The following is a 23,694-nucleotide window of genomic DNA, read 5'->3' on the forward strand; positions in this document are numbered from 1 at the left end:
CTGTAAAGCTTAGGTAGATAGTACATATCGAAGTAAAATCCACATGGATGGCAGGACTCCAGGCTTCCTAGCAGAACATTGCCCAAAGTATCACAGTGCCTCTGCTGAGGGCCTGCCTTCTTCCAATAATGTATGTTGATGCCAGGTGTTGTACAGATAAGCTACACAGACAGACCCAGATATGCATGTAATGTCAATAAACAAAAAATATTCATTAGACTAGGCTACCTTCTTCCACCATAGAAGAAACTGCTGGTGTGAATGGGTGAATGAGGGAAGTTGTGTAAAGCACTTTGAGTGCTCAGATAGAGTAGAAAAGTGATATATAACAATCTGTCCATTTACCATCTTATGGTCCAGTTCTGATGCTCACGTGACCATTGTTGGTGTTTTCAGCAGCAGACAGGGATCATGATGTCCACCCTAACTGGTCTGCGGACATGCAGCCCATCCACTGAACTACTTTTTGATACATACTGACCCTGCAGTCCCCCCACAAGACCTGCATTTTTGAAGATTCTCTGGCCCAGTCGTCTATCCATCACATTGCTTGCCTATTTTTCCTGCTTGTACCACATCAACTTTGAGGACAAAATGTCCACTTGCTCCCTAATATATCCCACCCACTAACAGTACCATAATGAAGAGATAATTAGTCTTGTTCACTTCTCCTGCCAGTGGTCATAACGTTCTGTCTGATTGGTGTACTTGTGGTTCCTAGAGGTTCTAAAAGTAGAATTGGAGCCAGAGGCTTCAGCTATCAGGCCTCTCTTCTGTGGAACTAGGTCCCAGTCTGGATTCGGGAGAGAGACACCCTCACTTTCTCTTTCCCCCAGTCTGTATTTTGTGTTGTCTCGAGGGTTCTGTCCTTTTCATTTCTTGTCTCTTTTCCCTCAACCCCAGTAGGTTTCTTCCTATGGAAAAATTCTGACCATTGAAAAATTATTCCTCGCAGGGAGTCTCTTGATTGTTGGGGTTTTCTCCTGAGTACTGTAGATGAGATCACTATTTTTGTGATTTGCTGCTATATAAATAAACCAGAATTCAACTAAAAAATAAGCTAAAATAACTGAAGTAACCTGAATTTGATTCAGCTGAACTGAACTGTAAGGACTAATTTGGTTATGGCTTAGCAAATTGTAAAGTTGCTGTTTTAATAATGTCCACATTCAACAATGTTTAACTATGATTTGCACTGTGACTTGCCTGACCATGGAGAATTAGACAGGGCTACAACATTTCACTGCTGAGCAGCTAATGAGGATATAGCTTTGTTATTCATTTAAGCCTCTAGCAGAATGGGTAAGCAATTAGAGTTGGATGGCAGCCATTTATTACACATTATTTCCCATCTTTATTCAAAAGTTAATAAATCTCTAATTCTATTGTTGTCTTTTTTAAAGTACTTAATGCCCTACAGGGTAGGAGGGATTAATAGCTAAGTCTATTAAGTTAACTGTTACAATATTTACTGTAACTAGTATTTTAGGAATGCATCCTCTCTATTTAAAAGGCCTTGAAAGACTTCTGATGAAAAAAAAAAGATTCAATTCAATCTGTATTGCAAATATTACTTTAGCGGTGAAAATTATTCATCATATATAATGTAAATAATATTCAGAGGAAAACTAACCCCCGACCGTGTGTTAGTATCGAGGAGGATTGTGGCACAGAGAATACAGTGGAGGGTGGGTGACGATAGCTATATTGTTAGATTTATGCATTAGTTTGGTTTAATGGTATCAACACAGCCTGTCGGAATTGCTTCCCACACCATTTCAGCACTCTGGGAGAGATGGTTCAATTACTGTGAGGGAAGTTGGCGAAGTGAGCCACGTGTGAGACACCAGACTGACAGCTATTTAAGAAGGGGCCTCATAAAAGAGATTTGTGCCTATCTCAGCTGGTGCTGTACTGGTGCGAGCTTCGGCGGAGTGGTCTAACGGCTGCAGCACTGAGCCTCTTTTCCACTCCTACCCACCTTAATCTGCAGGACTGAGTGCTCCCTGCCCGCATTATGGATCATTTAGTAAAGCCATAAAAGCTGAGGTGTTTTCACATGAAAAGTTATTTCTTCACTACTTCTACTGTGATTCATTCCTCTCTCATCCACATAAATGCCCTAGGAGAGAGGTGGGGAGAGAGTGAGGCAGAGAATGAAGTATAAGGGGAAGAAAAATCTGCCATGTCATAAAAACCAATGACCTGCTTACATTGATCCTCTTCAAGATCTCAACAAGGATTTAGGGATATTTTTCATCTCTTATGACAGAGATTGTAAATCTAGTCTTTGTTAGCCCTTGAACTTGTCTTTCATATTTTACGGGATCATATAATTATTTGTTTCCTGGACAAAACTGTAAGCCATTTTGATCTTAACCTCTCAATAGTTTCCAGCTTTTGTACTGAATTTTAAACAAATAAATAAATAAATATTAAAAAAAAACAAAATAAACAATCAAACACAAAATGGCAACTTTGGATCTTACATTAAAAAAATACAAAAATACAGTGCTGACTATCCTTCCCTTTAAAAGTGGAAAAAGAAAAAAAAATCCTTCAAAGGTATCAAACTGAAGTTACGGATAATTCGGATACTTCCTGTATCCAAACTGAGTGGTGGGGTACATCCTAGTTAAGCAAATGGATGGACAGGTGTATCGGCATTAACACTTTGCTTGCACAAAGTCAGTTCCTTTAGGGAAACTAAAGACAGTTTTCAAGTAACTTTGCTTGATTTTATTTCTAATGAAAAAGTAACACGCTAGTCAATTTCACACTATGATGCCTCATAACCAGTGTTGGGACTAACGCGTTATTAAGTAACGCGTTACAGTAACTACGTTATTATTGTGGTAACGAGCACGGTAACTAGTTATTATGCCAAAACCGGGAACGCGTTACTCATTACTGGGATTTAGATAGGCTCGTTATTCGTTACTTCGTGTGGTGGCTATCGCAGAGCTTTCACAGATTCAATAACATTAGCAAGTGGTGGAGGCCAGCAGGTGGATGAAGGAAAAGGGAGGCAAGAGGAGAGACCCGAAGCAGCCGCTGGTCCGAGAGTGTCAGGTGAACTGAACTTCAGGTAAGAAGTTATAACCTGCAGTCCATCTGGGTCAGATATGAACCAAGTTTAGTTGGAGTTTATTTCCGTTGTGCTGACTTTTTCGTACTGCGTGCTAGCTAGCATGACGGAGTTTCTATACAGCTGGGTGGTGCTATGTTACTGATGTTGAACTTTATTTCGTCCATAAGGTTAATTATTAGAGTTGCCAACCGTCCTGTAAAAAACGGAATCGTCTCGTATTCAGAGAAAATATTACGTGTTTCGTATTTAGGTGAAAAGAAACACAGTTTGTCCCGGACTTCAGCTACAATGAAAAAGACACAAAGCTGGAGTTACTGTGTCTTTGCTGCACAGCTGACTCTTCTTCTCTCATTCTCTCCCCTCCCTCTCCTGTTTCTACTTCAGTCATGAAACTGATCAATGATCAGCTGATCGGCTTTTCTCTCTTGTTTGTTTATCGCCCACTTTGCGCCAGAAAGAGGAAAAAAGCGGATGTCGCGCTAAACAAAAGCGGCACATTTAAGCTTGATCAGCTGTTGTTAGAATTTATTTAATATTACTTTCTAGTATCAGCTGATGTTTGCTGGAGCCACAGCTGTAAACCTGCTGGTCATGATGTCGGTTTGGTTATGTGGTGAGAGGGAAACATGAAGATGAAACCAGGAGATGTCCTTACTGAATCATCAGAGCTGAACAGGTGATGGAGAAACAGGTTTACCTTTTAGGTGACACGAATGAGTTGAAGGGAAGTTATGAACTGTTTCTGAGAGACAAATAACCCCAGGATCTTTTTCTATGTAGCTGACAGCTGGTAACTGTGCAGGGGCGGGTCTAGCAAAGTGTTGCCAGGGGTGCATGTAGGGCATTAAAAGGGAGAGGGGGGCACAAGGAAATACTTTCTTATTCTCATTTAAAATGTCTCACTTTTAAAAAAATAATTATCTGAGTCTTACAACAAACGATTGATAGATTGATACATATATACCATCAGAACAGTGTACATCACTGTCACAACAGCGTTTGTTTTCATTCAAAGGCTTTATGATTTTTCCTATAATGGTGGGCCGGTCTCTAGTCAAAATGCCCGGGACGATTTTTTTGTCCCAGTCCAGCTCTGTATGCAGCTCATCTGCAGTCTGGTGTTACCTACATCTTCCTATTCAGAAGGCAGAATTTCCGAGTTCTGAGTACAATCGAAAGCACCACAACTGCAGTTTTTGTGTTGGATGTAAAAAGCAAGGATAGAATGGCTAGGATAGAATCAGGCGTGGGATTTCTCTCGTGGAAATGTGCACATTATTTTTTCCTTTCTATTGGTAGGTGGCACAGTGCACTTGTGGCAAGTAAGCAAGCTAGAAGACTGGCACTCTGGCTGGGTATCCAGTTACGGAAGCAACACATTAACAAGAGAATTCTGAGTAAAACCAAAGTTACTTTCCCTAGTAACTAGTTACTCTGAAAGTAACGAGTAACTTGAAGTAACTGAGTTACTTTTGATAGAAGTAACTAGTAATGTAACTAAGTTACTAATTTAAAGTAACTTACCCAACACTGCTCATAACATACTGAAACACACACTGTTGCCCTCCTCCTCCCACTCCCCCACTCCTGGCTTTACGCATTGCTTTATACAAATAATCACTCACACACACACACACACACACACACACACACACACACACACACACACACACACACACACACACACACACACAATTAGATCAGCCAAAATCAATTGTTTCAAACACTGTGGTTAAGCGCATAATGTTGGATGTTACGAGTCATATACATAAAGGTGGCTGACAGACCATATTGATTGTAAGTTGCTCCTGCCTTATCTCATTGCTCTTGTGAAACTGGTGCTCTAAATGTCTCATCTACTGTTAGCATGACAGGCTCGGGAGTCCCTAATGGTAACTGCAGTAATTTGCAGCCTTCTGCACAGCCACTAGGGTGATTATTACTCTAATCCTCTTGTGTACTTACATTACATACAAAGGGAGCAAAAGGATGGGGAAATGTATCTCTAACACCCACTTTGCTGGTATTAAATTGAAACAGAGAGACTAAGGTCAAAAGATGAAGAAGAGAAAGAAAAAGAAAGAAAGACGAGAGGCAGAAGCTGTTGTCTTCCTCACAGAGATACTCCTACTTGCTTTATTTTGTTGCGTCATTTTGTTGCTTCATCACTTTTTTATATTATACCATAGTCTTTATAAATCATTTTACTAAAACAACACTCAGTGTCACAGAAGAGTTTAAAAATGTATGTCAACCGAAATATAGAACTTTATTAACAAGTTTTTTCAGTTTTACTGTTTTATTATCTCCAGTGCTATTCTTTCCTTTATCCACTACAAATACTCTTTAAATGTCAGTCGCTCTGTTCATTGTGTAGGCTACAGTCTAGAATAAGTGATCTATTTTTTGAAGTTGAGGTAGACAGCTTCAAGAAAGGGCCCAAAAAGTACATCTCAAAATGCTTTTTCTTCTTTCTCTACTTCTGACTTTAAATCAGTGTCAGTTTCTATATCTAAATTCAGGCATCTATTAAACACACAGTGTCACACACAGAGATATATCACAGCATATTCTTTACCATGCAACAGTGATAATATCCTCTACCTTTGCATGTTTTCATACTTGAAATCAAAACAGCTTCTTTTAAAGTAAAAACAAGTCACAAGAATAAAATATTCCAACAACAGCAACTGTTATATCAAAAAGATATAAACATAAAATGCAAAGGCCTTTAATAATTACACAGACAACATACTGTGAAGTGTCGAAATATTTACCAAAGCCTCAGATGATGTCAGTTTAAACTGCATAGCAGTGTCTTAAAGAAAATCTATGTTGGCTAATGGAGTTTGTAGTTTGTCCATTTGTCCATATAAAGGCCCTTCCTTTATATTTTATCTTTAAAAGATACGATCAATTGGGGGTTAACCAATTGATATGCTAATTTAAACTGAGGCTACGGTTGTTTGTATTTGGCACTGCATCAGTTTGGGTAATTAGAGGAAAAGATGAGGGCAGTGGTCACTATCTCTGCTATTAGACTGTTATTTGCCTGCATGTTGTTCTTTTGACACTGCAACATGTCAGTCAGGGCTAGAAGGTTAGAAGCTACAACGATGATGTCATGTTGTGCCACATCTATGCCACTCAGAGATACTGAGTTCCTCTCTAATGGAACCACATCAATCACAGGATTAGCTCTGTGGTAACTTTTCACCCTGTAGTGATTTCACTACTAAGATCTGACCCTCCTCGCCACGTTTCCAACTGACCTTTGTGTGGAAGGGAAAGATGACTATCTCAGTGAGTAAATGGTTTCGCCCCATACAAACGGTGCTTCTTTGTTAGTCAGTTCACATAAAGACAGAAAGAAAAGGATGTCTTAGTATGCATGTTGAAACACGATGTAATACTGATTTCAAATTGGAAAAGGCCTGTCTTTATTACTTCAATATTAGCTGGGCGTGTGAAGCATAAGTATTAGCTTGGGGTGCCACAGCTAATAATGTCTCCACAGTATATGTACTAGATCTAAAAGCTCAATCTATCAACTGCATAAGTGTAGAAGATACAAAACTATACAGCTATGTAGTATTGTCAAAGAGTTGCACCATATTAGTTTAACACTACTTAAGCCTCCATGTCTGTAAAACTTTTCAGTCTTAGCTCAAAGCTATGTACATAAATATTTAAACACTCTCAATGGCTGGGGAATGCAAAGAAAAAAGAGATGGATCCAGTCCGGCTATTGATGATGAGGCTTCACAAAACACAAACATTAGCCGATCACACCATCATATGTAAACCACCTTCATAAGCATCATATTAAACTTGATGTATAAAGGTAAATTCCCAGTCCAAAATCCTATTATAACATCGATTACCAGAAGATGCCTAAAGCAACACAAGTATTTTCCCACTTCTAACTTTCCAGACTGACACTGAACCTCACTATGTGGGTTTTGCAATATTAATAACACCATTTCCGAGGTAGTTCTCACCTGTCTCAATAAGTTCTTATGTTTTTGTCTCGCTAGCTAGGATTGAAATTAAAATGCAGAATTTAAAAAACAAAAGAAAAGAAAAAAAAATCAACAAAAAAAACAATAGATAGATTTAACTGGCACCAAATAAAGAATAAAATAAAATAAAATAAATGAAAAATGGAAAAAAATATTATCATTACAAAAGTAGGTAATTATTTTCAAAAGACTATTGCTATGACAACAACATTACAAACATTACAATGCTATATATTCTTTAGGCCAGAGTTCCCCAAAGTGGGGGGCACAGAGCCATTACAGGGGGGTGGGGGGGTGGCACGGTATGAATTAAAAAAAAGAAAAAATAAAGAGCGCTTGGACACTGCTAGCATAATGGACAGGTTTTTGACGGGGCTCCCACACAAACGCAAAGCAGAAGATGAAGCATCACCAAATATGTTTCCAAACCAACTTCATTCCAAGCCAAATACTAGAAAATATAATGAAGCATATCTTGCCTTTGGCTTCACCTGCACAAGTGACAAGGTAGGACTCTGCGACAGAATTAGTTTCCCCTGCATTGGGAGCACGCGTTGGGCTGTCCAAATCACGGACAAACAGTATCCCACAGTTGTTTATGTTTCTGAACCCATTTTGTACAGAGAGACACTATTTGAAAAATGTATTGATAGCAGTGTTGAATATTATTACACAGGAAAAATACAATAACACGTAAAATAATTACACCGTGATGCTTTTGCCTTTCTAAATGGAGGGACAGTGCGACTGCGTGTGTATATGTAAGTGTGTAAAACCTGCAGATAGTAAGATTAGCAGTATTTTGTCTATATCCGCCATTGTAGAAATTCATCTCATGTAAACAATAACGTGGCCAACAGCGTCACGTGAAAAGAGGTACATACCCTTGACGTTTCGTGACGAACTCAGTATTCCTCGTCCACACGTAAACGCAAAAACGGAGTTTTCACAAAATCTCACAAAAAAACGCCATTTGCGTGTGGATTATTATTATTATTGCACGCAGTCAGGCTAGCTAGTTCTAACCAATTCCCGTGATTATGCTAGGCTGAGGAACTTGACAAATAGCTCTAGTTTAACTCTGATCTTTCCTTAAAGCCATGCTAGATTGTCTTTCTAGCCAGATGCTACAGCTATAGGTCCAACCAACTTCTTTTGCAAAACCAAGTCCTAACCAACAGGGCATGAGAATGGGGCCTCAGCAGAAAGTTACAGACAGTTTCTTTTCTGCTCTTCAACAGTTGTTTGTATATTGCAGGTCTGCACTTTGGTGGCTAAGGGCAAGAGCACTTGTAAACTAGATGGACAGTACTCACCTCCAATCAAAGGTGACATCACCAGACAGCTGGTGTTTATTGGGCCCTGTTTCCATGTTCTCCACATTCCTGTTTCCAAGATGTCTGTCTCCATCTCTGCCTCCCAAAGTGTATGAAGAGTCACTTAGCATCCTTTGTATCAAGAGCCAAGGCTACTGAAGTCAGTGCATTGGTTGCCTCCTCCAGAATCAAAAAGGGAGCTGCCAGTGTCTGGAACTAGCCCTGAGGAACCACTCAGTAAAATTATGGACGTCTTTCTCATCTAAGACTTTAATTGATGTTATTGTTACAGCATGTAATAGTTATGCCATAACATGTTCTAAGAGTCCTCAAAAAACCAAGTCAAATGGAATCAACAAAGAGTTTTGTGAAAAAGAATCAACTCAGATTTCACATCTTAAGTCTTGAGCAGGATCAGTGTCATGTATTTTGGTATTTTTGTAATATTTGTAACATTTTCCTTCAACCTTTATGATATTCTTTAGAAAACAACAAATCATAATACAAAATGATTTACGGTTATATTTACCTCTTGATTAGTATCTTAACCTACTATTTTATTTTAAGTACACTCACTAAAAGTTGCTGGTACTTTTAGGAAGGCGCAGGGCTTTTTGCCAAAGATATAATGCATATAATTTTATAATGGAAGGATAGGTACTTAAAATGGACAGACCCGTACATCCAATATTACCTTGCAAATGGACGTGAGGCAACATTAGCTTTTAACATTGCAGTTGATTTACATTTATTATAGCTCCACTTTGATTCAGAAAATACAGTGGAGGGTGAGCTATAAAGAGAATGATGACCTGTAAGTTTGTAAGTGAGAAGCCATTAATCAAACTGACCGATAATGTTTAGTTTTAATTTCAAAATACAATAAGTTCTTTATCTGCTTTGGACTTAAAGAACTTAGAAAAAATAAAAAAGTTATTTTTATGTACACTGTGAATATTACAGATCTGGATTACTGTAGGTGTGACAGTACGCAAAATTTTCTACAAAACTGAGCTCAGATGAATGCAGCCCCAAACCAACTCTGCCACATATTCTGCGGTTAGACAGAGTTAATGGTGGTGAACAATCACTGCTAAATGATTTGAGAAATGCAGAATTTTAATATTATTTAACGCGACTCATTGTTGTGCATTTGTAAGGTAGAAAACAAAAAACAAAAAGACAGATGGAAGTTTGACTGTCCTCAACTTGCTAGTAATGCATGCAGCATGAAAAAACAAGACAGGTGGGATGCGACTAGTCGAACAAGCAACTACTCGAACATGTAACTACTCGAACACGGAGACTAGATTTGTAGTTGCAGCCAGGGTCTTCTTGCTGTGTGGTACTGTTCCATTATTGTGGCAAAAATAATGGAATCAGTAAACATGTAAATAGAAAATGCATCGATATTATGGCAGTTAATATAATTACGAACCAAGAAGCATAGTTAGCTCAAGTACTTTTACTGGTTGTGCTGATTCAAATTGATCTTTCACAGTTTATCATCATGAATTGGAGCACACCTGTAGGTTTCCATGCTCCCTTTTCTGTTCCATCATAAACGTATGCATGATTCTATGAACAACATTCAATCGTTCGTACGCAACAAATCTGATTTAAGACAGCAATTTCATTAGACACACATTTTCCACAGGGCAACGTAGAGCTCAGACCTTCATGCTTCATCATCAGCTTCAGTACTTCTAATTATTGCAGTTCTCCTTAACAAATACTGCTCAGTGGGTGAAAAAGGGTTATTTTTAAGAAAGAAAATGCTGAGTATACTAAGTATACTAAGGATACAGATAGGCAACCAAATAGGATGCCCTAACAAAAGGGGCGAGGCGAGCATAGAGAGGCTTTAAGACTATGACAAAGACGAGTGCCGGGAGACATGACAGGGGTAAAGATGAATATGCCTCTGGCAGTTGAGTCCTGATTACTTTCTTACTGTTATGGCCTCACGTGTTCCAAGGCAATTTGGCTATATGGCTGAGCATAAAACAGCACAGTGAGCATATCACTGGTGTGGTTAATGCTTGCAACCTGCTTCCATCACAGCAATATCAGAAGAGCTGTGTCCAAATTATTTGAAAGTGATGATTCTACTGAGGTTTTGTGCATGTACAATGTTTTTTTTTTTCCACAAAGAAAAAGACAAATCAAATTTACAGTAGATGTCAGCACATGTTGAACATGCTCATAGGGCATGACGACAAAATTCCACTGGGAATTCATTAAACAACAGTAACAGCAGCAACAAAATAAGAGGATACCTATAAATTCTGAATGATTTTGAGACACATTAACAAACAAAATAAAAACTCAGCGTTTATAAGACAGGTCTTGTTTTTGTTTTCCTGGAAAGGCTAAAAAGTCAATATTTTGTACATCCCACAATGTTAGTACCTTCTCAAATTTCTATATTGCTCTGCCCCACTGTCTTTTGCTCCCAAAACAAAAACAGGCCACAAAAAGCAATAAAAATAGCACAAAACCAGTTTGTGTCATAAAGAAACATTTTCCTAAAACAGCTGGACACTGTAGGTTTTACCAGATTCTACTCAAACCGGTGTAAGATGTTGTTAGGAACTATTTTAAAATGCGGATTAGTAAATTTGTTGATCCAGTGGAAAGTAGGGTTCTACAGAATTATCCAAAATAAAAAGCACTGAAACTATTATAAGATATATCAATATAGCAAATGTTATACTTTTACATTTATAAAAGTATACGTCCAAACTAAGTGACATTACTGTCGTTAAAACATGGAAATGTCAGTAAAGGTGATGAGCTGGGAAATGGTGAGTGCCAGTCAAACAGGTCAAAAGAAAAGACACATGGATGAACCATGAGAATGCCTGATTTAGTGGTGAATGTTATGTCATTAGTGGTAGCACACCATGAGAATATGAACTGTCTATTTATTTCTTATATAATCTAAGTGAGACGTGGCAGGGTCAAATAAGGGACAGAGGTAGAAGAGTTATGATCATTAAGATTACATAAACTATTATTAACCAAGCATGGCTTTTAAGGCTGCATCTCACTCTTTCTTGAGGACAGCTCCCCTGTGCTCCCCAGGGTTTTGCATCATTTTCTGAAATTGTGTTTATTCCTTTTCTCTTTATCATGCTCCTGTTTTTGCTAACTTTCACTTTCCTTTCTCTCACCGACTCACACACGCATGCATACACACGCCATTCAGTTTTAGAGAGCAATGTAGGCAGAAATGCCCATGCTTTGGATCATGCTGAGGAAGCAGGAATTAATTCCAATCAGGCTTGAACAGGAAAGAGCCATTCCATTTTGCACCACTCCTGGAGTCACTCAAACAAGAAGCACCCCTGCCTCTACTGCATATGCATGATCACACACACACAAACACACGGACGCATATACCCGTATCGCACAAACCCTTTGGAGTAAATATGGTGATATTGCTTAGCAGCTAAACAAAATTTTGTCTATTGAATATCAGCTGTCTTTGACATTAATACCACGCTAATGAAGCCCTTGACACCCTCATTCACCTGTCTTTTCCATTTTGCAAATAGTTTGAAGCAGCCATGGATTGCTGCTAATATACTCAGTCACAATAAAAACACGTTAGGATTTAAAGTATTGTAGTGTCATTTTTACTGACAGTGTACTCTCTCCATAAACCGCACTCCTGGAGCACCGTTCCTATGTTGCTCTTTCCCTCTTGTTCTTCCTTTTATCATTTGCCTCAAAACAGTGTTAGAACACAGCTTATCTGGGAGTAATGCAATTTGTTTGCCTCTACTTTCTTTATATGCCTGCACTGTTTCTTTCATTTTCTACTTCCTACTATCGAGAGTAAATTCAGTGACTCCAAATCCATTTTCATTTAACATAGCTATCTTACATGTCTGCTTTTTCATATATCCATCTCTCTTGTGGAGGAGAATTTTAACATATTGCTCTTTCTGGCACTTTACGCCTTCCCTTGAGCCCATAAAAAAAGCTCACACACCCTACTTATGTATCATGAAAATAGCTGCAGTAAAACTTGCAATTCCATACATTACAGGCACCCTTGGGCTTTGCTATGTACAGAGCCTCAAACAGTTATCCAAATGGTTCTTGTCTGACTGCGCTAGACATTTTCCAGCTTACCTATGGGTGACAACTCTGCCACGCTGCCAATATAGGGTCCTTCCAAGAACTTGGGTTCACTGTCATTGATGTCCTGGACCTTGATGACAAACTCTGACTCTGGCTCAAGGGGATCATTAGAGAGCCGGTCCCGGGCCTGAGCCCTAAGAGTGTAAAAAGCCTTTTCCTCTCGGTCTAGTCTCTCTGTGGCATGTATGTCTCCTGTAAGCTCATCAATGATGAAGATGGATCCAGCTCCTTCTCCAGAGATAGTATATTTGATGTTGCCCTCACCATCATCAGAGTCTGTATGGATCTGTAAAAAAAAAAGAGCAGTTTTGAGAATGATGACTTCAATAAAACACACACATGCATTCCATCTTTTACGACTATGCAATGTGGTACGTACCGTAAAATTTCTAAAAAATGTTTTGTTAGTGTCATGATCAAGTTGCATATTGATGATGGTAAATGGTACGTGGCCTGTATTTGTATAGCGCTTTACTAGTCCCTAAGGACCCCAAAGCGCTTTACACATTCAGTCATCCACCCATTCACACACAGGTGATGGCAAGCTACAGTGTAGCCACAGCCACCCTGGGGCGCACTGACAGAGGCGAGGCTGCCGGACACTGGCGCCACCGGGCCCTCTAACCACCACCAGTAGGCAATGGGTGAAGTGTCTTGCCCAAGGACACACCGACCAAGACTGTCCAAGCCGGGGCTCGAACCGGCAACCTTCCGATTACAAGGCGAACTCCCAACTCTTGAGCCACGATCGACAATAATTCATTGAATCAATGTTTATTTTGTTTTCTCCATAACAACTAGTTATATTATCAAAAGTATAGTTTTCTATTAAGGTTCTATTAAGGTTTGGGCACTAATAGTCATTGTTAGTACCCAAACCTGAATGATTTGGGTACCATTCAATGTTAGCTGAATGCTTATAAAAGTCATAATTTGTTTAAAACACAAAAACTGATTAACTTTTTAATATGTAAATATTACATTTATTTATATATTAAAAACTCTGAGTTGAAAAGAAATCCACTTTAATGTAATGAACTTGCTACTGCTGTTGTTTTCCTTTTATTAGCTATTACTTTACGAGTGTTGTATTAATTTATTCAGATTGCAATCAAGTACTGTTTTGTTGGAGTGCATTTGAACGCAGGCTAATTCAAACCTTTCTACTTTAACTGAACATTTTGATACAGACAACAAAGCTATCTGTGAACCTCAGGCAAAATCTGCTCACCCCGTCCTAGCAGTCTGACGATCGGGGCCAACCAAATCAAACTGCAAAACTGTGCTTGAACCACGACAGGGATTACAGTCCTGTTTAAGCACTTGTTATCACATGGCTGACACACCACACTCGATGACACCTCAAAGTATTAGAAACTGTTGAAAGTTTAGAAAAAATATCTGAAGTGATCCTTGTCCAAGTTGAGATTATTCTGTCACATATTTGCCAGGTATCTTATTTTTATGATTTTGTTTTAACTGCTGAGAAAAGGGTTAAAAATGGACAACCCCCAAATGATATTTGGTCATCAACCATGACCATAAGAAATATGTGTATTTTATTCATCCATTGACTTTTCTTCTCTTAGGGTGGTAAATCCAATTCAAGTCCTTCTAACTACTCCCTGCAGACTAGCCATCATCAGTGTGGTGAAAAAAAAAGACACCAGAGTTCCTGTGATGATTTACACCTTTTCTGCACATTGTGCCCTTCACAGGATGTGACGCCCAAATTAGGAGATCAAAGTCATTCAAAGACTCTTAAATGTAGAGACATGGAGGTGCTGTGGCTGAAAAGTGAACTTAAAAGAGCCCTTATAAATCAGAGCTATAGTTTCCCCTAATGTGATTAGAAGACATTCCAGGGGTAGCAATAGGAGATGCATTGGTCCCCCATCCTAAACTCCCCTTTGGCTCTTTAGTGAGCATTAGACCTGCTTGCTCCTGCTCCCTCTCCCTCTCACTCACCTTCTATCTAAAATTATAATTCAGAGCTGTCTATGCAGTGTAACTGTGGTTCAATCTACTCAACAGACCAGAGGAGAGGGGAAATCGCCCTGGCCTCCCTGGTTAATTTTTTATAAAGGCTTAATTAAATACAGGCCTCTATCACCCTTGCAGGGATTTTCATTAAGTATTTGTCGTAAAACCGAGGAATAATGCAAGCCTGTGCCTTGATATTGCTTCCATCATCCATTTTCTCCTTCTTTTTTATCTGTCTGTTTTTGCCTATTCTCCCCATTCTGAATCTTCCTGAAGACAAATACATGGACAGTCAGTGGAAATATACTGCTGGATACTTTGGCGGTATCAATATTTCAGTTATAATAAAAAAGAAAAAAAAGGAAAATAAAAGTTTCATTGGTCCAGACTGTGAAAGTTATCCAATAAAAGTGAGCACACGCTTCCACCACTTGATATGTTTCCTCCAGACTAAACCTCCTCCTGAATTTCTAAATTAGAATCTCAGGAGAGAAATGCATGTGTGAAGTGTTGCCATCTTGTGTTCATTCAGTTCCACAAATGTTGGCACAACAAGTCCTGCAATTAAATCTAAAAAACAAACAAACCATGAAAGCATTTTTATAATGACCTATGTCAGAATTCCTGAAACCACAGTGTTTACTCTTTATAAAATGTGACAAATAGGGGAAAAAATGGTAAGAAGGTAACATGGCAAAATCACACTCTCCATCTCTTGACTAAATGGATCTCTCTTGGCTCCCTTAACTCTTAACCCCTTTCTTGGCTGTCACTTGGGAACTCAAAGCTTCAGCTCCCTCCACAGATTTTGTATAGGATTGAGTTCTGGAGGACTGGCCAGGCCACTCCATGACCTTAAAACTTCTTCGTTGCACTTCTTCTTTTACCTCTCTTTCGTTGCCTGGCAGTATGCTTTGGGTCATTCTATTCTAGAAGACCAGCTTTCATTGTTTTGTCTTAGGGAAGGAGATTCTCCTCCAAGATTTTACATTGCCCCATCCCCTAACCCCTCAATGCAGTGAAATTGTCCGGTAGGCTCATCTTGAAATGTTTCCACCTTGGTGGTTGAATGTGGTGATGATCTTCTGTGGGTCATACTTAGCGTTTTTCTTTCTTTAAATACACAAGGTCAAACTGATGACAAACAGCTTGATTTTGGCTTCATCTGACCACAACACTTTCTCCAAAATATATTCTGAATCATTTAGATGCTCACTGGCAAACTTAAGACCAGCCTCTATCTGTGCCTTCTTGAGCAGGGAGGAACTTGTGGGCGCTGCAAGATTTCAATCCGTCACCGATGGTGGTCTACTGATTGCTAAAAAGCTGTTTGTGTAGGCGATAACACAAGCCTACACAGTCCCTGCATGTTTTGTCCCAGTCAGGGACAAAACATGCAGGGACAGTTTTGTCCCTGATGTCCTTTGACAGCTCTCTGGTCCATAGCATTGCAGAAGTTGGAATGAAAAACAAGCAAACAAAAAAAACCACGATTTATTTATTTATTGACTTTAACCCGTGTGGTGCATGGTTGATATTTTGTCTTTTTATACTAAAATTAAACTATCATAAATTTCGTTTCTTTGCAAGTGAGGGAACTTACAAATTCCGCAGATGATCAAATAATTATTTCCCTCACTGTACCTGGGATTGTTACGTACATTAGCTTAGAATGTTTCTTACAACAGGACTTTGAAATGTCTAAAAGTGGCTAATATCAGAGTACATTATTTTACATGTGGACACGCTCTCAGAGTCTAGAATTAAAATCCAGTTTAAAATCAAACTTAGGCTTTACATTCTCTCAGTGTTCACTTCAGTCTAAATTCTCTGTCTGGTTAAGTTTAGGTAAAAATATTGCTTGGTTTGGTTTAGGTTTACTATGTCAAAAAGATTTTTAAAAGCATAATTTTTCTACATCAATTAGGTGCAGAGACTTATTTACATCACCAAGGTTGCTTAACCTCCTAAGACCCGAACTCTTCCACGGCATGCATTTTTAATTTCTCTTTGATATTTGGGCTGATTGGGGCCAGATGAATGTATAAACAAAGAATTACTGGATTTTTATTTATACCTGATTTTTGTTTCTAAGAAAAATAAGAGCCACATATGAGGACATTTGTTTAAAATTTCGATAGATCATAGGCAGTATAATGTCCTCGTAAGTCGATATCAGGCCCTTGTAGAGCAAAATTGAGTATTTTGGTCTAAATAACCCAAAATGAGATGTCCACATATGTGGATGCCAGGTCCTAGGAGGGGGAACCCTAGATGATTATAAGATGTTATAAAGAAGTCCTATGAGCTTTTTTTTCCTTTTTTCTTGCACACATAGACACGAACAAACATACACTCATGTGGGGGCACACACACACACACACACACACACACACACACACACACACACACACACACACACACACACACACACATGGATCATCATTCTGGAGGAATGATGCAATTTCTCTCCCCTCAGGCTGGCTATACCCATCCTTCTGTCAGTCTATCCTCACTGGAGTGATTCAAGTTGGCAGCTTGAAAAACACACACACAGACACACACACATGCACTACGCTTAGCTAAGTTGTTCTCTGCAAACTAAAGGTCAGAGTCAGGATGTCACTCACAAAAAATAACCGGGGGTGCAAAAGTGCACAACAAATTTCAAAGAAGAAGATGGGAAAGACGCACATCCTGTACACCTGCTGAGCATGACATTATAGATGTTTTTTCCTAAAATCTTTAAACGATATTCCTGACACTTTTGGGGGGAAATAGATTCTCCACATTTGGACAAGGTGTGCTATTTCTTTTATTGGCTAGGTCACTGGTATAGACATTATCAAAAAATACTAATACACACCAAGAAAAACAACATATATTTCAAATCAGTACTAAAGGAACTCTACTCTTTGATGTCATTGCTTCACTGTAGAAAGCTAATTATCAAACTGTGTAGCTTCCTTGTAGATTTTCACTAGTCCATACTAGCATATGGAAATCACACCGGTAGTCTAATTCCCTTCAATTAGTTAATATAAAGCTGATGAAGCTATGAGCATTTTGGACATACTGAGGACATAGCACAACAGAGAAGACTTTTATGCTGTGGAAAATGTAGGGTTTGTATTTTTTTCCCCCCCATGGGCAGTGCACTTCTTTTCCACATTTCAATTCAATTGAATTCAGTTTTATTTAAATAGCACCAAATCACAACAACTGTTGCCTCAAGCTACTTTATATTGTAAGGAAAAGACCGTGCAATAATCAGACATCTCTATAAACTAGCATTTGGAGACAGTGAGAAGAAAAAACAAAATTTTAACAGAAAGAAACCTCCATCAAAACCATGCTCAGGGAGGGACAGCCATCTGCCATGACCAGTTGGGGTGAGGGGAGGATGACAGGACAAAAGACATACTGTGGAAGAGAGCAAAAAATTAATAATAACTAATGATTAAATTAATGATTGGTGCATAAACATGAGTGAATGAAAAAACTTGAGCAAAGAAGACACTCATCATCGGAAGCTCCCATAACTAAGTGGGGACTCAGGATCACCTGATACAGCCATAACAATATGGTTTTTCAAAAAGGAATTAAGCTAATCTTAAAAATAGAAAAGGTTACTCTCTCCTGAATCCAACCTGGGAGCTCGTTCCACAAAAGAGAGGCGCCTCTAAGCTAAACACTCTCCCATTCTACTGGAAGAATGGAACCACAAGTAAGCCTGCAGTGTAGAGCAAAGTGCTCTATTGGGGCAATATGAGGTCTTCAAGACATGATCGGTCTGATTATTCAATTAATCAGGAAATTTACAGCCGTCAAAAGTGGGATTGGAGTTTTTTTTTTATTAATAACACTTTGTTCATGTCAAAATATTAGGTTCCTTTAAAAAATGTAAAAGAAGGATTATTGGTCATTACACAATGACCAAATTTCCAAAGTAAATATAATGTAGGGATATAAACTACAATACCAATTATCTGAACCCTTTCTATAAACTTACTAAAAAATATATCATCCTATCACTGCAGCTAAACAGTATTAATTTGGTTTCTGGCTTTATGCTAAACTTGATGCTAGCAAGAGTCAGCCATGCTTTAGGATTTACAGTGCAGGCCTGTGGGTTGACTAAGAGGACAGTGAGGTTGTTGATGTCTTGTCAGACTCACCTTTAGGTCATAACAAAGTGTCTAGCTGTCACTATAGGCTAACCTACTGAAGGGGATGACATATGACTCACATGCAGTGACTGAAAGTTTCCTTCACATTTAGTCAGCTATTTTAAGTTTTTATGAGGTTGGAGGGGCATCTGGTGTACAAATCTACCAGATCAAACATGTGAAACTGGGGACTTCCGGATGGTGGGGAAGCTGGTTGCAGCATAATCTTTCAGCTCCCGGGCGGTTACCCCTTGAAAACGGACATATTATAACACAACTAAGAATATTCATAGTAGTATGCCAGGGGGTAACAAGAGAAAGACAAGAGGAATTCGGCAAGAAAGTGCGGAGGAAGGAGTTTTTTCACCGAAAGAAGTTGACGGTGCTAGCAAGCTACAGCTACTCGGAGCTATGGAGGCAATTGAAGCTAGCATTCTCGCTGAGCTTAAAAAAGTCCAGGATAATTTAAAAAGTGAAATAGCAGAAAAAACTGGACTTGTGAAAACAGAAATGTCGGAGTTTAGGAAAGAAGTGGGGCAACGGTTCAACGAAATTGTCACGGACATGAAAGAGGTAAGAAGCAGGATCGAGGAGGTCGAACAGAGAGTAACCGAGGTTGAGGAGGTCACAGTCGACCTTAAAGATGGGCTCGGCCATACTCTCCAGTTACAAGAAGACCTCCAGACACGTCTGTCCGACCTGGAAGCCCGGTCTCGCAGGAATAACATACGTGTTCACGGGATACCAGAGGGTGAAGAAGGGGACAACATGCTCGAATTCATGGAAAATTTTATAAAGAATGAACTGTCCCTCCCCGACATCAATCTGGGCATACAGCGGTGCCACCGCTCACTCGGCCCCAAGCCACCTCCGGGCTCCAACCCCAGGTCCGTCGTGATTCATTTTTTGGAATACAACACCAAGGACTTGGCTCTCCGGTCTGCGTGGACCAAAAAAGAAATACTGCTGAAGGGCAGATGTGTGTATTTCGACCAAGACTATCCTAGTGACATTTTAGCGAAACGCAAAGCATACAACACGATCAGGAGGATTTTAAAAGAGAAGGGGCTCCGCTTCCAAACACTGTATCCGTCGAGACTGCGTGTGTTTTATGAAAACGGGCCCGTGATTTACAACAACGCGCAAGACGCAGCCGACGACCTGGAGAAGAGGAAGTTGATGGGAAAGCGCAAGCGGAGCGCCGCGGCGGACCCGGGAGGAACGGATGAAATAATAATAATAATAATAATGGATTGCATTTATATAGCGCTTTTCGGACCCCTCAAAGCGCTTTACAATTCCACTATTCATTCACTCTCACATTCATACACTAGTGGAGGCAAGCTACAGTTGTAGCCACAGCTGCCCTGGGGCAGACTGACAGAGGCGAGGCTGCCATATTGCGCCATCGGCCCCTCTGGCCATCACCAGTAGGCGAAGTGTCTTGCCCAAGGACACAATGACCGAGACTGTCCGAGCCGGGGCTCGAAACAGCAACCTTCCAATTACAAGACAAACACCTAACTCTTGAGCCACAATCGCCCTGAAATACATCCAGGAAAAGCTCCAGAGATTCAAGTGCATGGATAGTAAAACCTAAAAAAAATTTTTCCGCACTTAAGACTGCAGTTTTCCTGTGTAAAATAAGAGTGATAGGTTTGACCGCAGTTTGGGATGCTAACAGCTTTCTCCAAGAGCGCTGCTATGATGAGCGGAGCTCACCAAGCAGCACTACGAGGGGCTCTCTGGGACTTTAGGGACTCTCCTCTTTGTTTTGAAGTTGGACGTACACTTCATAATTGGAAGTCATATATGTTATTTGTTCAGGTACGTTGTTCCTTTGTTCTGTAGACCCCCTTTTCTTTTCAGAGCACAGAGCACAGATTTACAGGTATTGTGTATTTTCCTTTTGCTGATGGAGATCAGACAACAATATAAGGTAATTACAATTAATGTTAATGGTTTACATAACCCCATTAAAAGAAACAAAGCTCTTGCTAAAATGAAGCGAGAAAAACAAGATATAATTTACTGGCAAGAAACACATCTTTTTGCCATCGAGCACAAAAAATTGTGTAAAATGGGGTTTAAAAATGTGTATTATTCCTTGCATATAAAAAACATTCTAGAGGAGTGGCCATCTTATTGTGTGACAAAGTACATTTCCAACTTTCCTCACAAATCAGAGATAAGGAGGGGCGTTATATACTGGTTAAAGGGTACATAGATCACAAGGAAGTTACATTGTTTAACGTGTACAGACCACCAGGGACTGATAAACATGTAATCAGGACCCTTTCGGAATTAATTGCAACAGAAACATCAGGCATATTAATATGCGGTGGAGATTGGAATATTCACTTGAATCCGTTTCTGGACACGTCCAGCAAAACTAAATTGTTACAACCAGAAGCAGTATATGTTAAAAGAATGCTTAAGGAATTGGGGTTGGTTGACGTGTGGAGGGATGCACACTCACTGGAAAAGAAATATACTTTTTTTTTTACATTCCCACCATATGTATTCAAGACTGGACTATTTTTTTTATGTCACACTTTGATAAGCATAGAATTATAAATTGTGATATAAGGGTGAGAGATATTTCGGACCATGCAGGGGTGTACCTGACACTCCATTTGGATTCAGATCGCAAAGAGACTTTATGGAGGCTTAATACTAGTCTACTAAATGATGTAGAATTTGAAAAGTTTGTAAAATAAGAATTTAAGGAATACATGGACTACAATAACAATGGTGATGTTTCTCCTAGTATTTTATGGGATGCAGCGAAGGCAGTTCTTAGAGGGAAGCTAATTTTGTGGTCCTCATACAAAAAAAGGAAAAACAGAAGTATCTAAAAGACCTTACTACTGAAACACCTAGAATCAGAACATATGAAAAGTAACAATGATGACACGTTATCACAAATTAAAGAAATACAACAGATATTAAATAGGTTATATGATGACCAAATAGAAAAAAGGGCTAAATTCATTAAGCAGAATTATTATGAAAATGGTCCCAAATCTAAGAGACTCCTTGCTTGGAGGATACGGAAACAGCAGGCTGACAGATTTATTCAGAAAATTAAAAACCCAGCAAATGATAAGATATGTCATGACATGAAAAGCATAAAAGAATCTTTTCTGACCTATTATACCCGACTGTACGCAGAACCACACAGGATAGATGTGCCCTCTGTTAATGTATTTCTTTCTTCACTTGATTTACCGTCGATAGGAACAGAACAAAATAAAAGATTAACACAAACAATAACTGCGGAGGAGATTAACAAGGCCATTTCAAAATTGAAAGGTAATAAGATGGCCGGTGAGGATGGCTACCCGGCAGAGTGGTATAAACATTTCAGAGATCTAGTAACCCCTCTGCTGAGGGATTGCTTTAACCATGTGCTTACAGGGGGTGAGATACCACCATCCTGGAAACGAGCAGTTATTTCAGCAATTCCCAAACCGGGTAAAAATAGAACGGAATGTGGTTCCTATAGACCCGTATCAGTCTTGAATATCGACTGTAGGATATTTGCAACAATATTAGCTAAACAGTTGGAATTTATAACTTCAGAACTAATGGATACAGATCAAACAGGTTTTGTTCGAAATAGGCAAACTCATGATAATGTGAGGCGGGCTCTCCATCTAATAAATAAAATGAAAAATATCGAATCAGTAGCTGTTAGTCTTGATGCTGAAAAGGCGTTTGACTCTGTGTGCTGGAATTATCTTTATTTGGCCTTAGAGAGATTCGGTTTTAACAGCCAAATCATCAGATGCTTACAGTCTCTATATAACTCACCCACTGCCAGGATTAAAATTAATGGTGATTTAACAGATACACTACAACTAGAAAGAGGCTGCCGTCATGGATGCCATCTCAGTGCCACTATCTTTGCGCTATTCATTGAGCCCCTGGCGCAAGCTATCAGGGAATCTAAAGACATTAGAGGTGTACTAATTAACAATATAATGTATAAAGATGGTCTGTATGCTGACGATGTTCTCATAACGCTAACTAACCCGGAAATCAGTCTGCCTAATCTTTTTTCATTATTGAAAAAATTTGGCATATATTCCGGATATAAATTAAATTTACAGAAAACTCAGATTCTCTTATATAATTACCGCCCATCACAAGACATTCAAAAGATAGCCAAGTTTAACTGGAGTAACACCTCTATAAAATATCTAGGAATCCATATACCCACGGATCTATCCGACCTCTACGAATGCAATTATGTCCCACTGACATCAGAAATTAAGGCAGACCTACAGCGCTGGTATTTATTGCCAATGAATATGCATAATCGGATAGATATAATAAAAATGAATCTTTTGCCAAAGCTTCTCTATTTGTTCAAGGCGCTGCCTATACACCTACCCTCCAAGCAATTTAACGATTGGAATAGGATGATCTCTAATTTTATTTGGGCCAAACAAAAACCAAGAATAAAATTTCAGACGTTACAACTGCAAATGGACAAAGGTGGACTCGCTCTGCCGTGTCTTGAGGACTATTATAGGGCTGCACAGTTACAAGTGATGATTGGGTGGTGTGATCTAATGTGTAAGGCTAAATGGAAGGAGATATATCAATCCTACTGTGAGACCCCACTTCAATCACTGCTTGGAGATCAACCACTCATTAAAAGACATATAGATGCAGACCTGCTCCCGGCACTAAAGAAAGTGCCCATAGAAATATGGCATAGGATACTCAAATATGAGAAAACTAAAAAAAGTGCCCGGACGTTACGATGGCCTGCTTATGATTCGGATTTTGCACCTGCAAACATGGATAAGAGATTTATACAGTGGTCACATAAGGGTATAACAGGCTACTGGAAGATTACAGATAAAAATGTACTAAAAGACTACCAGCAACTCCAGAGAAGTTCTTACTTGGAAAGACAGGATTTCTTTAGATACCTCCAGCTGAGGCAC

The 23,694-nt window shown here is 39.2% G+C and overlaps 1 protein-coding gene across 1 annotated transcript in view; it reads right to left on the reverse strand.

The window, feature by feature from the left end:
- cdh22 (cadherin 22) overlaps positions 1–23,694 on the reverse strand; it is a 91,549-nt gene that overhangs the window by 55,402 nt on the left and 12,453 nt on the right. Inside the window, exon 2 of the mRNA XM_080892586.1 lies at positions 12,573–12,867. Coding sequence (XP_080748712.1) covers positions 12,573–12,867 — 295 coding nt within the window. The remainder of the gene's footprint in view (positions 1–12,572; positions 12,868–23,694) is intronic.

Source organism: Rhamphochromis sp. 'chilingali' (genome assembly GCF_963969265.1).
Source record: "Rhamphochromis sp. 'chilingali' genome assembly, chromosome: 9".
Classification (NCBI taxonomy): domain Eukaryota; kingdom Metazoa; phylum Chordata; class Actinopteri; order Cichliformes; family Cichlidae; genus Rhamphochromis; species Rhamphochromis sp. 'chilingali'.